Source organism: Python bivittatus, unplaced genomic scaffold, assembly GCF_059951505.1.
Source record: "Python bivittatus isolate LINGU-HERP-01145 unplaced genomic scaffold, Pbiv_v1 ctg000530_np1212, whole genome shotgun sequence".
Lineage (NCBI taxonomy): Eukaryota > Metazoa > Chordata > Lepidosauria > Squamata > Pythonidae > Python > Python bivittatus.
Genome location: NW_028277085.1, coordinates 6105632 through 6126097, shown reverse-complemented (window position 1 = coordinate 6126097; position 20466 = coordinate 6105632). Strand labels below are relative to the sequence as shown.

General features: G+C 41.6%; 1 protein-coding gene across 1 annotated transcript in view; it reads right to left on the bottom strand.

The window, feature by feature from the left end:
* DUOX2 (dual oxidase 2) overlaps positions 1-19415 on the bottom strand; it is a 30649-nt gene extending 11234 nt beyond the window's left edge. The window contains exons 1-20 of the mRNA XM_088148181.1: positions 19340-19415; positions 18155-18238; positions 16711-16875; positions 15284-15471; positions 13776-13977; positions 13032-13198; positions 12446-12509; positions 11424-11520; positions 10667-10757; positions 10052-10154; positions 9623-9783; positions 8841-9007; positions 7400-7512; positions 5801-5938; positions 5056-5169; positions 4505-4707; positions 3819-4004; positions 2315-2540; positions 1360-1453; positions 720-895 (exon numbers count right to left, since the gene is read on the bottom strand). Coding sequence (XP_088004307.1) covers positions 720-895; positions 1360-1453; positions 2315-2540; positions 3819-4004; positions 4505-4707; positions 5056-5169; positions 5801-5938; positions 7400-7512; positions 8841-9007; positions 9623-9783; positions 10052-10154; positions 10667-10757; positions 11424-11520; positions 12446-12509; positions 13032-13198; positions 13776-13977; positions 15284-15471; positions 16711-16875; positions 18155-18238; positions 19340-19415 — 2815 coding nt within the window. The remainder of the gene's footprint in view (positions 1-719; positions 896-1359; positions 1454-2314; positions 2541-3818; positions 4005-4504; positions 4708-5055; positions 5170-5800; positions 5939-7399; positions 7513-8840; positions 9008-9622; positions 9784-10051; positions 10155-10666; positions 10758-11423; positions 11521-12445; positions 12510-13031; positions 13199-13775; positions 13978-15283; positions 15472-16710; positions 16876-18154; positions 18239-19339) is intronic.
* Between the last annotated feature and the right edge of the window lie 1051 nt (positions 19416-20466).

The window sequence follows — 20466 nt, the reverse complement described above, 5'->3', positions numbered from 1 at the left end:
GCTCCTCAGGGTTGGGCCTCTGGGAAAACAAAATTAGGTTAAAATGGCCTTTAGGAATAATTACCAAGGGAAAACCAGTGGATGGGGGTGCTAGGGATAAACAGACCCCATTTCAGGTCAAGTTTGGAAGTTTTCTTTTTCATAAATCAGCTCTGTTCCACTTCTGTTTCAAGCTGCAGTGTTTTGAAAACAACCTTGCAAAAGTTTGGTTTAAAATGCAGTTTTTAAAGTATAGTTTTTCAGCAGAGATGTTTTCCTAAACTGATTTGTTCTCCAACCATGCATTTGTAGAGGTAGTTTATCTCAAAAAACTCACATAGCACTAAATACTTAAAACTTTTTTGAGCCAAATGCTCCAAATCACAAAATTTAGAGGTGAAATTCCAAAAATAGCTATATTCCAGAGAGTTCTAGTGAGAAAAGTGAATTCCTCAAGCAGTTCTAGAGGGAGGAAGAATAAAACAGCCTTGCCCAACATGGGACCAGGTGCCAGAATTCTGCAGATCCCAGAATTCTAAGAAAGCATAGGAATTCTGGGAAATGCAGTTCCAGCCCATCATGTGGGTATCATGTTTAGGAAAGTTGGATTAAAAGGTTAGGCACCCACTTCTTGGAAATCTTGAACTGTTACTACTGATGTTTGCTGCCAGAAATATGGCTTCCTTACTCCTACCCAACAGAAGGCTTCCTGTGAGCTATCTTTATGGGATTCTGCTGACCTTTAATGCAAAGTTGAGTGCACCGAAGTGCATTGTCATGATCCCGCAACATGTAGTGAAAATCCTCCCAGGTGAGCTCCTCCTTGTCCTGGAATCCTGATTCTTTGAACAAGGACTCAATGACCTGCTCGGTCTGATCCCGTGAGAGGCAGTTGTTAGAAACCTCAATGAAGGACCTAGAGCAGGAGATAAGAGGAGATAAGTCTTAAGGAAATAAGACTTCTGGGTAATCAAAGAGTCCATGGCAAACTCTCGCATGAATGGAAGGACCGTGGTTGATGGCACTTCTATTTCACTCATGACTCAGATGAACTGAACAAATTCAGTGGGTTGGGTGGGGGCACTGACTGAGCTTGGATTGAAATGAGCCCAGCCCTAATCTGCACAGCTAGAGAATTATTTTCCACATGGCTTCAGTTCCTCCAAAATGCTGGGCTGTGGGTTATGAGGTTGAGTTTCATTGTCAATGTCAACATTCCCCAAGATGTATACAGACTGAATTTCAGGTGAGGAAATGACCTGAGGTGCAAGATAGCATTTTAGCAAATGGAAGGTTCTGCTGAAATTCCAGCATCTCTCCACCAAGGATGAGTTACAATAACAAAAGCCAACATCCCATGCCCAAACCAGCAGAAGATACCTCAGCATCCGAAAGAATTCTTCCTTTGAAAGGAAGCCATTTCCATCTATATCATACATGGCAAACATCAGTTTGGACTTCTCCTGTGGAGATCCTGGTTGAGAGAGGTAGAGAAGAACACAGACCATGCATCATAAGCACAATTCATTGTACAGCCCCAATTATTTGGAGAGATCCTCAAAGTCCATTTCTTGATCTTGTTGACAATCAGAAAGGAAGGAAAGTTCTGAGATTATCAGTGTGGAGAGGATTCAGGAAATAGGTGGAGATAAGATAGAAAGGACTTGGTTGCAGCTACTCAAAAGTTCATGGACTGTGGTGATGGCTGTTCATAAAATCACACCATCTGGAAGTTCATCATGTTGGTTGAAAGGCTAATGCAATCCCCCCAGCTCCTATGGACCAAGACTGAGTTTCTGCTAGAGGTCTCTGCTATAATAGTGGCATCTACCTCCAGTCCTTGTTTTAGGTTCTCAAGGAGGATGGCAAAGGATCCTGCTCCCTCCCAGCAGTCCCACCTGTTTGTTTCTGGAACTGAAGGGAAAGATCTCTATTGTCTCCTATCTATCTTCAGCATCAATGGTTGGATAAACTGGTCTAATATCAACATTTATATTTTAGTTGAGGACCAAATATTAGGGCTGCCTTCACACAACATGCTTGACATGGTTACTGAATTAACCCATTTCCTCAGGTTGCACAAGTCATTGAACCATAAACAAATTAAACAGTCTGGATTTGCATAACACACAGCGCTACCCAAAAATAAAATATAAAAAATAAAATACAAATCTTAGCCAGGTTTAATGCAATCTAAACTTAGCCTGTTATAGAAATGCAATGGTAAATCTACCTGATCTAGTAAAGTGTATCATATGAACACAACAGGTTGGTGCCAGATTGACTGTGGTTAACTCCATCCCAACCCTTACAGTTGAATAGTTGCAAGTTTCACCTTTCATAAAGACCACCAAGATGTCCAGGAATTCCCGGAAGGAGAGATACCCATTCCCATCTTTGTCGGCGAGAGAGAACATGGAGTCCACAAATACAGACTGGGGTTTGAGGCCCAGGGCATCAGCAAACTCTGCCCGGCTCAGCTCACATTTTAAGGCTTCCTTGGCTTTTTGAGATGTTTCCAAGCTGAGTTCTCCAGCATCTAATCTGTCAATGTTTAGAACCTGAAAGCATAAGACCAATGATCACATTCCCAGAAGGAAGGAAGTCCACTCACTTTCCATCAGTAAGATAAGACACCGTAAGCAAAACTAGGATCTTTCTTGCTTTTGCTGTCCGATCATGCAAGTATGACTTAACATTCACTTACAAGAGGAGGTTCGGTCTACATTTCAGTCATTCCGACAGTTGATAAAATCATTTGGTTAGGCAACATTACAAGTTGACTTTATTGTCCAGCAGTATACATATGCAATATTTTCCAACTTTCAAATAAAAGAAAGAAACAATTGTTTAAGATGGTACAAGACTCCTTTGACATCACGCTTTGGCAATAAGTCTCATGGATAACATCTATTCTGTAACTTTTTTTTGCTTAGTGAGTTCAGCTTTCCTGTGTAAGCATTGGGGGGCAGTAGTTAGAAGACTGGTTGCAGATGGTGAGAGATCCCACTGTGGGTAAGAATCTCATTGAGAAATCTCCAGTTCCTCACTGCCTTTAATTTAACTCACAAAGGAGTTGTGAAGAGTAAAACAAAAAACAAAAAAACCTGAGTTAAATGTGAGAAGAGAATGAAAACAATAATGGTGACACTATGGAGGAAAATGGAGTTTGCAACCTGGCTTCACCTGGTGGGGAGGGGGAGAGGACATTAAGAAGGTAGACCAGCTATATAAAAGTTGATAGTACTGTTTGCACAAGCCCCTTAAAACTATTAAATTGAGTGGGTTGAACTCAAGGAGAAGAGAAGTAATTACCAACACTGGGGGATTGTGAAATCCTTGGCCATGTGCATAGATGCAAAACAGAACAGAGATTTGGTTAATGTTGACCTTGTAGGAGGAGAACCATGTTAGTCTAAGGTGGCCAAAAATCCCAAGATGTCTGGTAGCACCTTTTCAGGCTAACAAAATTTATTAAAAGGCATGAGATCAAAGTTTATGTGGTTTAAAAAACCACAATTAGTCTAGAAGTGCTACAAGACTCTTTGGATTTTTGGTGAAGTCCTGACCATTTTCTATCCTAAACCTCAGTGCTGCAACTGTAAGGCATAATGTGTATGGGTGAACTACCCAGTTGATTTCCATAGAAGAACTGATAGCAGCATATCACTGAAGTTTATTTGTTGAACATCACTATCTTTTCATCCTTGTTGGAGAAGGAGAAGGAGAAGGAGAAGGAGAAGGAGAAGGAGAAGGAGAAGGAGAAGGAGAAGGAGAAGGAGAAGGAGAAGGAGAAGGAGAAGGAGAAGGAGAGGAGGAGAAACAGCTTCCCCACTCACCTGAGCAAACGAATGCCGGAAAAAAATTTCCAGAATATCTTTTCTTTGCTCCTTGGTTACTGCCTTATTCAGCAGCTGCTGTTCACTCATCACTGACACTTGGAGAGATAATTCATTTATTTCCAAGTAGGTTTTCAGTTGTCCAAGGAAGTCCTTGCATTCTGCTTCTGTGTTAAACAGCAACACCTAAAAACAACAATGAAACAGGAGACATTCCCAGCTGAGGTGGAGAATCTTGAGACCTGGTAAATCTGCAGCTATTTTCACTTCAGAGACAATTGTACTACAATGCTCTGTTGTAAATAGCCTGAGACTACAGCAACTAAAAGGCAACCTTGTTCTATACTGCTCTTTCATATTTTAATTTTTAAGACATTGCTTGAGATATTCAGGATATTTTAGATGCTCATGAATTCAACAATGACTTAGATATTTATAACAGGGGGTATTTAGCGCCCACTCTTTGACTCTGTTCAAAACAGCAGTTAAAACAACTACATTCCTACTGCTGTTAAATAGTTGGCATAAAATTATGTGTTTTATGGAGATAATCCTGGATGCTATTTTATTTTTCCTCAGGTTCCTGGGGGTTGGGAAGTTTTGGAAGACAGAAAGGCAAGGTGGAAACATTTCTGGTGTGTAAATGAGAACATAAATAGTTGGTTGTCATCCTCCTTGGTACGTACCAGGTCATACTCTTTAGGGATCTTCAGAAGTATAGCTTTGCTGCCTCTGTTGTTAGACATGATGGTCTCCACTTTCTGCTGGCTTTTTAGGGTTATGCTTCGAACCACAGCCAGCTTGCTATCAAGCACTTTGATCACTCTGTCTTCCTTCAGTTGGATGTAGACAAGTGAACTGTCCGTCTTGGAGCCTTGCCATTCAAAGGCTGGGGGAAGAGGATTCTGAATTAGCCTTGCATTTTCTAACAACCAGGTTCCCATTTCCCAATGAGTCTTTTATCATCTTTGAAGACAGGTAGGTTTTTAAACAGGTAATGCATCTATTTACACCAATATAACTAATGCCCAAGTGTTCATAACTTTTCTCCATCACTTTCTTATCTGCAGGAATCTAAATCCAATAGGATAACCCCAGTGAATAGAATACAAGAGAGAGATGTAATAGTTTCTGAATCGTAATTAGGAAAAAATTATCCAGGAACTGTACATTTGATTCATACTGTGTCTGAATGGAATCTTTGAGTAATGGCCACTCTGGCAAAATCGCTCCTCACCTTGGGTTCCTTCAGCAGATACTTCTGGATGAATGGTGGGATTTTGCTTCTTCTGCAGCTTACGGAAAGATCTCCTCCGGAAAGCAGCAACAACCCAGGCAATGAACAGACTCACTGCAGAAACACCAGCAAGAAAAGCATTGGCTGATGTTGCAACAGCTGGAATTGTTCACAGATGCCAGTCCTGGTGCCAACAGTGAGCATTGTTGGGGACCTGCAAATTCTTCCTATTAGCTAATGACATTGGTCACCTCATGCTACTTTTCTCCAAGCTGGTGTCCTTCAGAACTATTGGGATGACAAATCACAGAATTCTTCACCACTATGGACAATGGCCCTGCTACCTGCACCGTCTCAATCACCTCTGGTGCCATTGCCTTCTACTGATCAGCTTAAAAAGCAGAGGGCATAGTGGAAACCAAGGGGGCTAAAATCGAGGGTTGGCCAAAGGTTCCAGATCCATACATGTTGCTTCTCATTGTCTCCGTCTTCACTTTCTTCAGAGAGAGCATTTAGCTGTTGTCAGAATGATGCAGGCTGAATGGCCTAATAAGCTGTGGGTCCAACTTTTATTCCATTGATGTCTGAACTACTGGTTCTTTTCTCTGGAAGTGAGCACTCACATACATTGCCCTTACAGAGATGCTTTATTCAAGTTTTCAACAATCTCACTCCCGGGACACGTCCCCAGTTGAACCCCACCTTGGAAAGGAAAGGAAAATGTCAAACCTGGACTGAAACATACCTAAAGGCAAACAACATAGAGCAGCAATGAGGATTCCAAAACCAGCAGCACTTCCTTCAAAGTAATCTAGGATGGTCAGCTTTTTGCAGGAAGGGAGGGTCTGCAAATCCAACTGCCTGGCCGGGAGGCATGGACCATCTGATGGTAAAGAATGCAAAGTGACAGGGAGCTTCATTCAACTTGATTGCCTTTGTTCCTCCCTCCAGCAGAATTTCTTAAGACTCTATATCTTCCTTCTCTGCTGGAGTCTGAAGCCAGACCCACCTCTTTCCAACAATGGCTTGGTTTCTACGCCCATCAGGACAAAATAAGAATTGGCCCAGAGCTCCGTCCAAAAGCAATGGGACTCACTTGAGCACAGGTGAATGTATTGCTTTTTTCTCCCCCTCCCTGAGTAAGCAGATGACATCTTAGGTGATCTGGATGAACAAGTATAGGTAAGACATGGGGATGGTATGTTGTAAATCTGGAAATTTCTCCAAGCTGTAATAACAAACTGGGGAGATTTGGGTATTCCGCACCAGAATTAATAAAACTGCCCTTGAACCAAGACAAGAGGAATGCCATAAAAATGTTTATGTGTCAAATCTTGCAAGGCAGAGCAAGAGAGTTGCTGACCCAGATGCTACTCAAGATTCAGATTGTCCATATTTTCCATCCAAAGCAGGAGTCTTTGCAGTGATGGTCACTAGCCTCAAAATAGCAGATGCAACTGGGTGATGAAACACTCACTTCTTTTTAATGTGTATTGCATACATGGCAGACATGTAAAAGGGGACGGGACTTCAATCACCTGGTTCTGCTTGCCATTCTGAGGCCAGTGACTATCATTACAGACTTGCTGGGAGCCTTTGGGGCCATTTATGAAGCTGTCCCTGTTCAAAAGACTTGGAGTTGCCAATTTAAAAAAAAATAAATTAAGCTGGGAAAAGAGATTACTGTAAGTTTCTGTCTGACTAAAAACATTGGCCTTATTTATGGGTAATCCTAAACTATCGTTTGGTGCTTTGTCAAAAACTCTTAGGCTTCATCTCCCCCCCCCCCACTTTAGATAATGAATCCAGAACTTTGGATATACAGTATAATGTAGACATTCCATTTCTGAATTCTGCTTGTCTTCTTTCCCCCTGTTGAAAGCCTTCCAACATTTCTAATAAAGGTAAAAGTAATGGATTTATTCATAGGCATACACAGCAGTGGTGGCAACGGGGAGGGGGGCAAGTAATGAAATGTGCATTACGATGTCATGACACAAGCTCTGCCCTTAGATCAGTGTTTCTCAACCTTGGCAGCTTTAAGATGCGTGGACTTCAACTCCCAGAATTGCCCAGCCAGCATGGCTGGCTGGGGAATTCTGGGAGTTGAAGTCCACTCATCTTAAAGCTGCCAAGGTTGAGAAACGCTGCCTTAGATACTTGTGTGCAACACTGCAATACAAGTATGAAAGGGTGGAGCTTCTTCATGACACTGTGACACATGTTAGTTCATTTCGACATCATCAGGGATAGGCATGGGCACCAATGAATTTGTTTGTTTAGTACAAAACACTGCATGGACTCTGTCTCATCCCATGCAGCCCCAGCGAACATAAGCACCTACCATCATTCCAGATAAACACATCTGCTTGGATTTTGTCTGAGTAGATGACAGCAACAAGAACATCACGGAAGGTAGTCTTCTTAATGGCCTCAATCTCTTCCGAAGTGAACAGTCTAAGAAAGGGAAGAAATGTGAAGAACAATACTCAATGGGATTTCTCTCAATTTTTTTCAGTGAGGAACGTAGCACCATGTCTTCTCAGCTGGATACTTTGACACAGTGTGATGGAATGGAATTATGAAGGCCAGGCTCAGAGATATAAACATTTTCTTAGCTCGCCAGAGGAGCGTGGGAGATACAAGAGGATGAGACTGGCACCTCCTTGAGGAATTCACACTGTTGTGACTGGATGGCTTGGGAGCTGGAGTTTCAGTCTGGGAAGATTCTTGCTAGAGGTTGTAGCTAATAAACAAAGCTGAACTGAATTTGCATTGTTTCTTGGAGTTCCTTGGGCTAGGCCTGACACACAGGCTTTTGAGAATACGAGAAGCAGCCTTATGATGAGACAGACCACTGGTTTGTCTGCCCTTTATGTTCCACCTAGAAGAGGTATGGATCTCTAGGCCAGGACCCCTCAGCACCTACTATCTGGGAATTTCCCCCCTTTTTGAAATAGCATACAAGCTCTGCCCTGTTTCAAATATACATCTTAGAAAAAGCCACCACCCAAAAGGACTGAAGTATGACCAAGAGGCCTACCATCCAAGATGTCACCAAATCCTTCAGAGTGCTTATCTAATCAGTGCTACACTTTCAGAGGAGAAAAGGACTTTGAAAAGGTATCTAGAGGAGGGTCAGATGATCTATGGTTCTCCAGATGTTGCTGGCCTATAGCTAGAACTCCCAACATCTCTCAACACAAGCTGTGCTGGCTGTTTGAATGGAGGCCCCTTCAGAATCTTGTGGGCATATCCAAGGAATAGCATGGTGACATTATGGACTACCAGCTGCTTAGAAATAATGGAGAACCACAAAGACTATAGCTAAATAGCATGCTTCGCTTGCTTGTTCAATTAACACATTATCTAAAGCTGTAAATTTAAACTAACCAGGGGGGCTGGTTTCACGTAACACGCTAAGCCACAAATAAAAAAAAAAAGCCCTAACACAGTTTGACATTAATCAAGCTTAGCATTTTGAGAGAACGCATCAGTTAGATCTTCAGTGTGCTAAGCGTAAATACAGTCATAATGCTATGGTTAGAATGCCAGGTTAGAATTGGGAGGCTGAAGTTCAAATCCTCATTCAAACATGAAACATTTGGGTGAGTTTGGGATCAGTCTCTATTTCTCAGCCTAACCTACCTATTCAAGTCATTGTGAAAATAAAAAAAGAAGGCAAGGAGAACCACACATCTCACCATACATTCCCAGAGGAAAGAAAGAATGGATAGATACCGAAGGATTAAATTAAATGATGTTCTGATGGGATAACTTCTTACCCATTCTTGGTGTTTTCAAACCAGAATCGGTCTCCATCTCGTAGGCGAACAAACTGGTCCTCAATGATGGCTCGGAAGAGGGTCTCATCCTCTTCCAGCATCCCTCCAAGAAGCAGCTCCAGGTGATCAGGGTTGTTACCATACAGGTTTGCAGTTAATTCAAGGATCTAGGAGTAAACAGACCATGTGGTTTGAGGCTAAATGAGTGGAAGGTGTGCTTGAATAGTTAAAAGAGGTGGGGAGATTTTTGTCCCCTTTTAGTTTGGTACCAGGTACAAAATGGGAAGAGACCCTTGTGACTAGAATAAAATAAGTCCAGTTGGATGAATGGCTTTTCAAGAGTAAATAGTGGATGCTGGACCCTTGATCTGGTTCAGAACAGCCCCACTGCTTTTGCTGCTTGAACTGGAACAAACCTCCCGCCCACTCCAATAGAAGGCAGAGAAGAGGACCAAGCTGCATTAGCTTCTATTTCCTACCTATTGGGAATTTTAAGGAATGTGAATAAGAGTGAGAACTGTTTTCTACTGAAGTCTGTATCCGTTGGAAGAGTCCATGTGCCATAAATGCATGTGGCTGGGGTCAAAATGGGTGCTCAGACTAACGTCAAGCATTTTCCTCCTATGTAAAGGAAAGATTCTTCCTGCCTTCTGAGCCTCTATATCTGCTTAAACTTTAAAGGGAAGTAATGGTAGGCCTGCTTTCAATGGACAAGAAGCTGCTAGTCTTCTGTCTGCCTTCCGCCCTATCTTATGTCCGTTTTAACCCCTCTGATGGGGTACCTTTTGGTTCTTCTGTTTAATGTCTGTCCAGTTCTTAGCAGGCTGAAGTCTGAAGAACTCCCTGGCTTTATTATAGGTAGATAATCCCAGGTCTCTTCCTCGCTGGATCCAGCTCGCCACAAAATCCATTCGGGAGTACTTCACTGTCCCATACCAGTAATCTTGAGAAGAAGAACAAGATGGGATATCCATAGTGGAGCAAAATGGAAGAATGTCCACATAAAGAACAAAGGAATCATGACATCAAAGGGCAAGCAAATTAGCTGAAAGCCCCACACGCAGGAGGCAAAGATGGTCCACCCCAAATTTCTGAGGCTGCAGTACATTTTTTAACTCAGCTTTGCAGCAGGAATGAAAACTTTTGCTTTTTTTTTTTTTTGAGAGCCATCAACAGAGAGAGCTTTCCAATAAATGAATGAAAATATATACCTCGGAGATCTTCAACCACAATGTTGTCTTCCAGCTTGGTAATTTGAGAACTCATTCCCAGGAGCAGATCATCTACATCCTTAGCTGTCTGGAGGTTAGGATTCTGGCCAAGGCAGAAAACACTTAGCATGAAGTACTATCTATTGCAAAGGTATACTTGGTCAGCTCCAAGATGGCATGTCAGCAGTAAGTCAGAACTTTGGAGCAATGCTCACGCTGATAGGAACTATTGGGGCTCAACTGTATGTGTCCTGGGTTCCTGGGAATGGCACCTATCTTTGTGAAATCACCAGCTGAACTAGAGGTATAAGAAGCTGTCTTATAATGAAGCAGGACATTTGATAGCCTATTCTAGTACTTTCTATACTGATGAAAGCTGTCCAAAATTTTAGGCAGGTGACCTCCTCAGCCCCACCTGGAGATGTTGAAGACTGAAAGTTAGGTCTGTTGCATGCAACCAAGTGTCCTACCTCTGAGTTATAATTTTTCATATGACATGAATATTTCACCATGAATCCACTTACTCAATACATTTTATTGCAATCTCCATCTCTTGAGCACCTTCAACTAGAAATGTATATTTAGTTACTCTTGTATAGCTCTAAAGTTCCTTACCTCCCGGCTCCAGTAGTTGTTGCATAGGCGGAGGGCTGGAGAAAGTTGTCCATTTATGTCAGACACATTTCGGAAAATACATGTTGAATTCCTAAAAAGAATTAAAAGAAATGAGATGAGTAGGGCTCTCTGTGGGAGATCAGTATAATGCCTAACCCCATTGGCAAAAAACAGCAAGAGGGAAAGAGTCAAAGAGGAAGCCAGCCAGATGGCTATTGGATAGACGCTGTATGAGATGTATAATTCTGGTAATGCTCCATCTGCAAAGGCAACCTATTGATGTACCATCCAAGTCTTGGATTTTCAAGGTGCAGCAGGAGACTCTGTTGACCATGGTTGAGGTCTTAGCTTACACTGGTTCACCAAGGTTGGTTGAATAAGCCACAGCTGGCTGGGTTGACACATTACAAACTAAAATGGCTGGATTCACACAAAATCTTAAGCCAGAACTAGAGAAACCATATTGAATATTGTGCGAATCCAGCTGTATTATCTACAAGAGAAAAACATTAGCTAGTAACTCTCTTGGAGCTTTCCTTCCTTCCTTCCTTCCTTCCTTCCTTCCTTCCTTCCTTCCTTCCTTCCTTCCTTCCTTCCTTCCTTCCATCACTATCCTACTGGGACTGAATTTTCCTGCTTAGATTTTGTAATGTCAGGTGTGACTGACTACTTCTGTAAATCTTAAAAACTGCAGTTCTAGGCATCTCTCTGCTTCTGACTTCAATATTATTTTTTTAAAAAAACCTGCTTTTCTTACCTCATATAGACTCCAGATGGGACTCTAGTGCCAAGAAAGAGTGCAGAAGCCACGAGGAATTCAGGAGAGATCCTGGAATCCACATGCTGCTTGTAACCTACAATCCAGAGAGAGGTGCAAGGGATAGCAAGAGGTATATTAAATACAGAAGAATTATACCTCCCACTATATTGTAGATATTCAACCAGTACATCTAGATTGCCTTAGCAAGATTTGTGTGCTTGGCCAAACAGAAACTGGTATTGATAGAGGAAGGATATATAAAACCCTAATATACATCAATCAATCAATCAATTTTTATAGACCAGCATAGAACTAATAACATAACAATTATGCTAAAATAGAAATAAAAATAAAAAGTCATATTGATAGAATAAAATAAGGTGAAGATAAAATTATGAAGGTAAAATGGCAGAGTACAGGTATTAAAATGCAAAAGAAACCTACAAAATTACAATTAATTGTACAATGAATAATCTAAATGCTAAATGTAACTAAGACACATAACTACAAAAGGACAATAACGATGATATAGTCTTCTCTATCTTGTACTTTCTAAGTGTGTTGAACTCCAACTTCCACAGCCAATGGGGTGGGATTATACCCTGAAAGCAGGAGGGCACCTGGTTTCCTATTCTATCCTTCAGCCTGGTGCAGAAGTACTTAGTAGAAGCATTTTACTAAAGCAAAGAAGATGTAGAGAAGGGAATTCCTTGAAACCCCTGTGATGTTTTGAGTTTTAAATGGAAGAACTTGGGATGTAAATGCAATTTAGCATTCCTATATAAGGAACCTAGATGAAAACCTAGATGATGTATAGGCTGGGAAATGACACAGATTCCAGCCTTTTCTACACACAAGTATAAAATCAAAGGAGAGGTGGCTAAGGCAGTTCTTCATATCCACAAGAATATCCTTATCTCCCTTCTCCATTATGCAGGGAGTGTCTACATAATGCAGGCACTGGCTGCATAATGTCTTTTTCCATTTGGCATCTATTCTGTTCTGTTGCCGTTCCTCACCTTCATAATCTGTGATGGTTGTCTTCTCCAGAAAGATTGGAAGCCACTCATACAGCACAATATTCTAGGAGAACAATGAGAAGATCATGAAACATTATAAGATAAGCCAATGCATGCTGTTTTGAACTAAATGCCGTATTAGGCCAATGTTGAATTGCCAAGAAAGGAGCCAGTCTGATGTAGTGGTTGCAGGCACTGGACTAGGAACAGAAAGAGCTGAGTTCTAGTCCTTCCTAAAGAACAAAAGGCAGCTGGGTGACTTTGGCCAATCACTCTGTCCACGTAGTCACCAAGAATCAAGATTGACTTGAAGGATCATAACAAAAACAACAGGCCAGTAATAAAACAACAGCCATTTGTCAGAAAAGAAAGTTTTCCCCATCACTCTGTATGTGAAACTTCAAACAATGATTGGTTGGAATTGAATTCAGGATCTTCTATACATAAAATGTGTATTCCGCTTCTGCACTAATGCCTCTTCCTTAAAGGCAGGATGGAGAGCATAGATATGGGCCAAGAGGAGCTGATTATTCAAGAAGCTACATATGCTTTCCTGTCTTTTCTGTCTCTTCCAAACTCTACTTACCTGGTAAGTGGCAATGACTCTCTTGCGTGCATGTTGGAATACATCCTCGTCTGACCAGCCTGGGTTCTGCTTGGCCAGTTTTTCTGCCCAATAGTTGTGATAGCGGAACCAGACAATACTCATGGCTTGCAGGAAGACGTTTTCATTTCCTTTGGCATTTCCAAATTCTGGGGGGGGAAAAGGAAGAAGAGGAGAAGGAGAAGGAGAAGGAGAAGGAGAAGGAGAAGGAGAAGGAGAAGGAGAAGGAGAAGGAGAAGGAGAAGGAGAAGGAGAAGGAGAAGGAGAAGGAGAAGGAGAAGGAATCATTATTAAAAAGAACCCAAGAGACTTGTGAAAGCAAGGTGAATCCTAATGGCCAGATATCAGAGAAGACATGATGATGATGAGGAAGAGGAGGAGGAGGATATAATTTTTAGGACACTCTGCAAAGATGCAGGTGGGAAAAGGCCACTGTGTTTGGTGTTGACCTCTAGATTTCTTCCCTCCATAAAAGGATAAGGTAGTAAAGTTAGATGTTGAAGGAAGAATATGCTCAGAAGTCACCCCCTATTCTGGAAGCTCTAGCACAAAACAGTTGAGTTGTTATTGACCTCCATGCATTCTAGAATTCTCAAATACACACCCAACTTTCTATTATCATTTATTACAGAAAACTGAATGAGGGCCTGAAAAGAAATGCTCTGGGATTCCATCCCTATCTCCCTCCCTCTCTGAGGAGCAGCTGATGATCCCAAACTTCCTTACCAAAGATGCCTTGTGATCCACCCCTCCCTGTAGATGGATCCAAAGCCTTCCACATTAAGCTGTTCACTTCTGTCTGCTTTGGGAAACCATCTTTTGTTCCAGAAAGTAGCTTCCCTCGGGAGAAACTCCTTAGAGAATCGCTCCAGGAATGTGATGAGCCATAGATGGCACTGCCATCTAACCAGCCAGTCACCCCATTTACCTGTGGAGAACAAAAAGGAAGATGGGAAGGAGAGAGTAAGGAAATCAGTTAACTCCAATTCAGTCTCTCAGTTGCTTGGATTGGGTGAACTGACTCTTTTGATAAGGTGTCTTAACACAGCACCTTCACACAAAGTAGTCAAAGCCCAGCAAATTTGGACCTAATGGTGATACTGAAACCATTACTTCTGTGCTTATGAATATACTCCATTTCTTTCAATTATGTGTTCTTACCAACTGCTCCTGTTAGACTGCAGCTTAATCTGTTTTTAAATTATCTCATTTTCTCAGCATGGGCTCTGTACTGAACTGGGTTCCCACCACTTCTTATCCCCCCCAACTAACCAAGGTTAATACTAACCAAGTGTAGCATGTGGTGTGAATGCATCTGCTAGGTCATGTAAATGTAAGATAGAGCTTTTTTTTTAAGGATTATTTTTTATGGTTTTGTTTTCATTTCTGATATTTTATCTAACCACTCAGCACAAGATATTCCTTAATTGTCTCCCAGGGAACAATGAGACATTGCTCCTCCTTCAGTTTTCAGGGATTTGCCTGTGAATTTTGGTAGTGTGATTTGGGAGGACTCTAGGAGCAGCAAAAGAAAAAACACACACACACACAACCCACAAAAGCACATTGGGAGAGTGTGAATATGACAATGTCCATATTCATCTCGTAGAAAAAGGCTGAAGATCTTTCCAAAATATGCCAGGCTTTCTGAATATTCCTTACTCATGCTTGGAAACTAGAAGGAGGTCTTCTCCTTGACCTCCACATTTACTGGAATCCAAAGCCCAGCTAGCTCAGGAAGGAAGATCAGATCTTTCCTTCCCCTTTTCAGTAAACTGCATTTGTTTTGCCGCTTAGCCAGGGATTAATTTTAAACCAGCTTCAAACCATGCTTTATGAAGCTGACTTGCTTTAACAAGCCACACCTAGATTTCAGAAGCAGTTCCAACTCAGGTTCTTCAAACATGCCAGCCTCTGCTTTACAAGGGTCATTGGAGAAAAAGGGGATCCTATCTATTTTGTGTAGGTATGATGGGAACTGTAGTCTCATACATCCGGAAGACACCAGATTGCCAATTTGCTATAGTGACTATTCTACTCATTTCTGGGCCCTACTTTCATCTGGCTTTTCTGTTACCTTAAGGTGTAGGTGTAGTCTTTGAGTCATTTTTTAAAAAATATATTCCAAAGCAAACAACCAAATTAATCCTAAGCATTCCACCCCTTGTGACAGAATTTGGCTTGTGCCATCACAGGAATCTTCAGACCCATCCTGCACCAAAGGACATTGTTACCATCTCTCGGGGATTGTTGGGGCTTCGTCCTGTTCCTGCAGCCCAACGCATCCTCTGGAAGGGCAGGACGACCTGTTGAGATCTGCTGGGGTCAAAGACAGGATCTCCAAGAGGGATCAGCAAGTTGAGGAATTCGGCTGGGCAGCCTGGATTGTCGGCCTCTGAAATCTCTGACAGCACGTGGAAGCCTGCCAGATACCCCAAATCAGGAAGGTTAGAGAAACCAGTTGCAATGGATGACATATATCTTGAAAGAAAGGAAGGAAGGAAGGAAGGAAGGAAGGAAGGAAGGAAGGAAGGAAGGAAGGAAGGAAGGAAGGAAGAAAGAAAGAAAGAAAGAAAGAAAGAAAGAAAGAAAGAAAGAAAGAAAGAAAGAAAGAAAGAAAGAAAGAAAGAAAGAAAGAAAGACACTCCCAGAAAAGAAAACAATTTTCAGGAACCATCAAGAAAACAAATATTAGATCAGTGCTGTGAGTGTATGTGTGTGTGCACACGTGCATATGTGTGTGTGTGTGTGTGTATATGTACTTGGTACATGCAATGTACTTAAACAGGTCTATTGAAAATCTACTGGATGTACCTGCATGACATTCAAAGCTTGGTTAATTTAATCTTGGCTAGGTTTTTGGTGCTTAGCATATTGTGCTAGGCCAGCCCATGCAGTCGGTTCATTACTTTAACCATTTGTACAGCTGCCCATCTCACAACAGTGACTCTAGGTGGCCAACAGAGGGTTGAAGCCAAAACAGAACCCAGTATAAGCATGAACATATGCACCAAGTTCTAGAAACCATTTCACTTCTGGTCTGAAGACTGGAACTAACAAATCAGACTAGCTAACAGAACTTACACTATCTAGATTTAAAAACTGCATGGATTTGCAAAATAATGCTGGGAGAAGGAATTGACTTATGGGTGAATCCATAGGGTACAGATTTTAGTTTTATCTGGCTTCCCGTGCAGAATTCAGTTCAGTACTGTATGTACTTCTGCCCCACTTGGCCCATTTGCTTTGGACCTGTTCAGGACATTCTTTCAAATAGGATTTGTTGTAACAAAGGATTTCTTTTTACACTCTTGTATTATTTGCTTGAAATAATACAAATTGTGACTTTCTCAAACCACACATTTAAAGCTTGAGAACTTCTCCAAGACTGGGTCCAGGTAGAAGATCACCTGAATCATTATGTTGGAGGAAATAACTGGCTGAACTGATTTTCTCTTTTTTCTACTTTCCCATCAGAAAGGAGTAAAGGGTTCTGGAGAAACCCACAGGCTGGTGTGACCTTTTTCTAAATCCCAAGAACATGATTCAAGTTTTAATTGGTGGAAACACACTTAGCAATGGTTTCTGTGCCAGAAGGATCCAAAGAGCTCAAGTGAATGGCTGGGTCAACAGGTTGCCTCTTTAAAGGATGTTTGCTTACCAAAGAAAACACCAAGCACTGTCCTGTTCTTCCGAGAAGGCATCTCTGAATTCCCTTGGGCCACCGCATTGCTAAGCCTGCGTGCATTGGGGACATGAGGTTCCTGCAGGGCCTGGTATACACCGTCTGCATAGTTAGCAGGAAGTAGACGTGACATCCGTGAACCTAGGGGAGGAAATCAGCATGTCACTTTGAGGTGGGAATGGGGCAAAGGAAGGATCATGAGAAGACTCTTGAGAATCCCGTGGACAGTCAAGCAAACAAACCAATGGATGATCAATCAAATCAACCCAGAGTTCTCACTCAAGGCACAAAGGACCAGGCTCAAATTATCCTACTTCGGATACATTATGTGAAAGAGAAGACTCTAATGCTGGGAAAGATAGAAGGAAAGAGAAGAGGATGACCAGCAGCAAGGTGGGTGGACTCAGTTACACTGGTGATGGGTACACTGCTTGAAGACCTGAAAGACCAAGTTAGGGATAGATCATCATGGAAAAAATCTACCCATGTGGTTGCTAGGAGTGAAAAGCAACTTGATGGCACATAATGAATCAATAATCAGATGTGACCATTGTGAACCTTGGGAAGGAATTCAGCATATCACTCCAAGGTGGGAATGGGGCAAAGTATGGCACGAGAAACAAGGAAAGGGTGATGGGAAGGTAATTTTTGGAAGAAAATTCAAGTGCATTGTCCCATACACTTTTTCTGGCATAGGCAGAAGTCTATAGTTGGCTGTTGGATAATGTGCCAGTAGAAAAACTTAATTTGATTTCATTTAATTGGAGCATCATGAAAATAAAATTTAACAGGCTAAGTGATTATCCTCTCCCCTATGTGTTGAATATTTTTCCCTTTTGGTGACATTAAATGTTATAATTCAGAGGTGATTTTTGAATGGGGCTGGGGGTTCAGCTAAGGCTTTTGGAGGGGCTAGAAGAGGCCCAGGTTAACTGGTTGTCATCTTCCCCACTAAGGCCACATTTATGCCATTTTATTTAAGCCTCCATTTCTGAATTTGAATCTACAGAGGCAGACGAGCACATGGACATCTTATGCAAAACTGGTTTTTCTTACTGGCCACAGTTCCTTGCAAATACTGGAAATGGCACCCCAGCAAAGTGGGAGAGCAGGTGGACCACTTGAGAGAATGTTTATATTCTTAGGATTGAGGAAGTCTTTGTGGAACCACAAGGTTCATAGTATAATCTCATATACATTTGCTCCAAAATAACATGGTTAGAGATGGATAGTTTAGGATAGTTTAGGATAGTTTAGGATACCTAAAACTGAGGCTGATGATTAGCTACTGGCTGAAGATCCATAAGCTCAGAGATAATGTCCACTAAGATCAATGGAACTCAGGTTGAGAACTTTAGCCGTAAATAACTAACAATTCCTCTAAGTTGGAAGTTTGGAAGATCAGCTGCATCTTTCTCACCTGCTGAGTTGTGTTTATGTTGCATGAGGTTGTTGTACCAGCCATCATAACGCTGAATTTCCCAGTGGATATTTTCCTGGGCACCTGGAAATAAAGCCGGCAAGGAAGAACACACTTTGAAAAACAAAGCGATGGGGAATAAAGTTGAATTCCAGTAAAAATCAGGGCCAGTTCTCACACTGGAATCAACACATTAGAAGGTGCTGGATTAGACCACTGAAAACCCAGTAACAGCCCCCTTCTGGTTAGAAAGAAGTTTGGCTACTGGACCATTACTCCAAGTGAGTACCTTTCAAACTGTGTTCTACTCAGTGGGGACTGCCAACATTCAACCATAACACCTCTTGAAAGAGCTAAGAGACTATTTCTAACTAGGTTATATCTCTCCCCTACTTCTCTATACTAACTGATGGAAAACGTGTCACTACTATCTGGGTTTGAGCCTCCATCTAATAAAATATCAGTTAAGCAAACCCACATCTTCATCCCAAACATAACAAGATTACTATTCAGATCAAGCTTGCCATATGGTCTCCAATTCAGGTTTCCCAAAAAAAGCAAATAAAATTTTTATGGGATTGAACTGAGCTTCCCTGGGAAGGAAAGCTATCATATTTGGGACTATTTAATAAAAATTTTAAAAAAGATGAAGAGGGTTGGAAGAGAAACTCATGCAAAAAATATATAAAAGGATGCAGAAGAATCTGGCAGTGCAATGGTGGGAGTGTCAGGAAAGTGAATTCTGAACTTCTTGTCAGTCCAAAATGGAACTACGGAATTTTCAGATTTCATATGGAATTTGAACTCTATAGTGTAATGCACTTCTAAAGAATGTGGCAAGCAATTTGTACAGTTTTCAAACTAGACTGGCTAATATTCATCAGTTACTGGTAGCCATGTCAGTCCTTTGTGGCTTCTAGTATCAGAGGCTGAGAAAAAACATGGGAGGAAAAAAAAACACGGGCAAGAACAATTATTCCCACATTCTGCATGTGATTTTTCAGAAGCATCTGGATGGCATTGGTGGGAAAGCTATGCTAAAATGATGGTTGATCTGCTCTCACACAGCTCCTCTATCATTCTCAGCAACACCTTCAGTGGATGATGAGTGACCATTCTGGAGACGGTGGTGAAATTTGTTCTGATTCAGGGAACCAGTTGGTGGAAAAAAATAGACTAACTTACCTGCATTGTGCCATAAATGTGTCAAAATCAGCAAAAGCCAAACAAGAAGATTGGGGTTTTTTTCAATTGTCCCCATTTCTTGAAATGGGGGAGAGGTTGGACTTCTTCCTGAAAGTGGAAAGAAAAGGATTTGCATCTGATCACCTCGATAATAAATACTGTAAAGTAAGGGACATAAAGTCATTGACTGTACAACTCTGGATCTTCTCATCACCCCAGGGCAAGCCATCATTTTCCAAAGAAATGATCTGAAAATATGTTTTTACATCTGGTGGATCAGCAACGTGGCATATGTCAGTAGGTATAAGAACATGCTGGCAACCAATTCTTTGCTGCAAATCTAGAGCTACGTTAGGAGGAGAAAAACAGCAGAGGAATGGGTGGTCACCCTTCTCCACTGACTTTTTATTCCTCATCCAAGGTCTTTCTCTCACTTTCCCCACAGACACCATGAGTGTCCAGATATGCTTTCTCTTACAAGTCCTAGTCTGGAAAGTTGCAGAAAGAAACTATTTCTAGCAGAAAATAATGGTTGGAATTAATGAGCCATTCTCGCCATAAACATTAGCCTGAGGAATTAAAAGGCCAGACACAACTTCAGCTTCATTCTGCAATGTTTAAACTCTTCTCTCTGTTAGAAAGGAAGTGCAACAGAGAAAGAAATAGAGGGCTGATTAGGTGGATAGGTGGAATCTCTGTTGTCACAGGTGCAGTGGAGAAGGTAAGATCAAGATGTTGAGAGCCAGTTGAGTGAAGTGGTTAAGATATTAGACTTGGAGCAGGAAGACTCAGGTTCAGGCTTCTATGTAATCATGATGCTCACTGCGTGTCTCACTCATGCACACACTTTCTTACCCTAATAGGGAAGTGGTCTGCAAAATATTACAGATTCAGAATGTCTACATATTCATCCTTATCAGGGAAGCAAGAAGCAACCCTCCCCACTGCTTCAAGTGGTTAGCAAGTTGATCAAAGAATCCTACTGAACTTTCCGGTGAATGGAAGGCTAAAATACATACATCCAGTTTCCTAACCTAATTCCCTTTTTCCTTTCAATAAATCTGGTTAATAAGATGGTGAGAAACTAGCTTTCTTGGTTGTGAGCAACTGCTAGGGGCTTCAGAAGA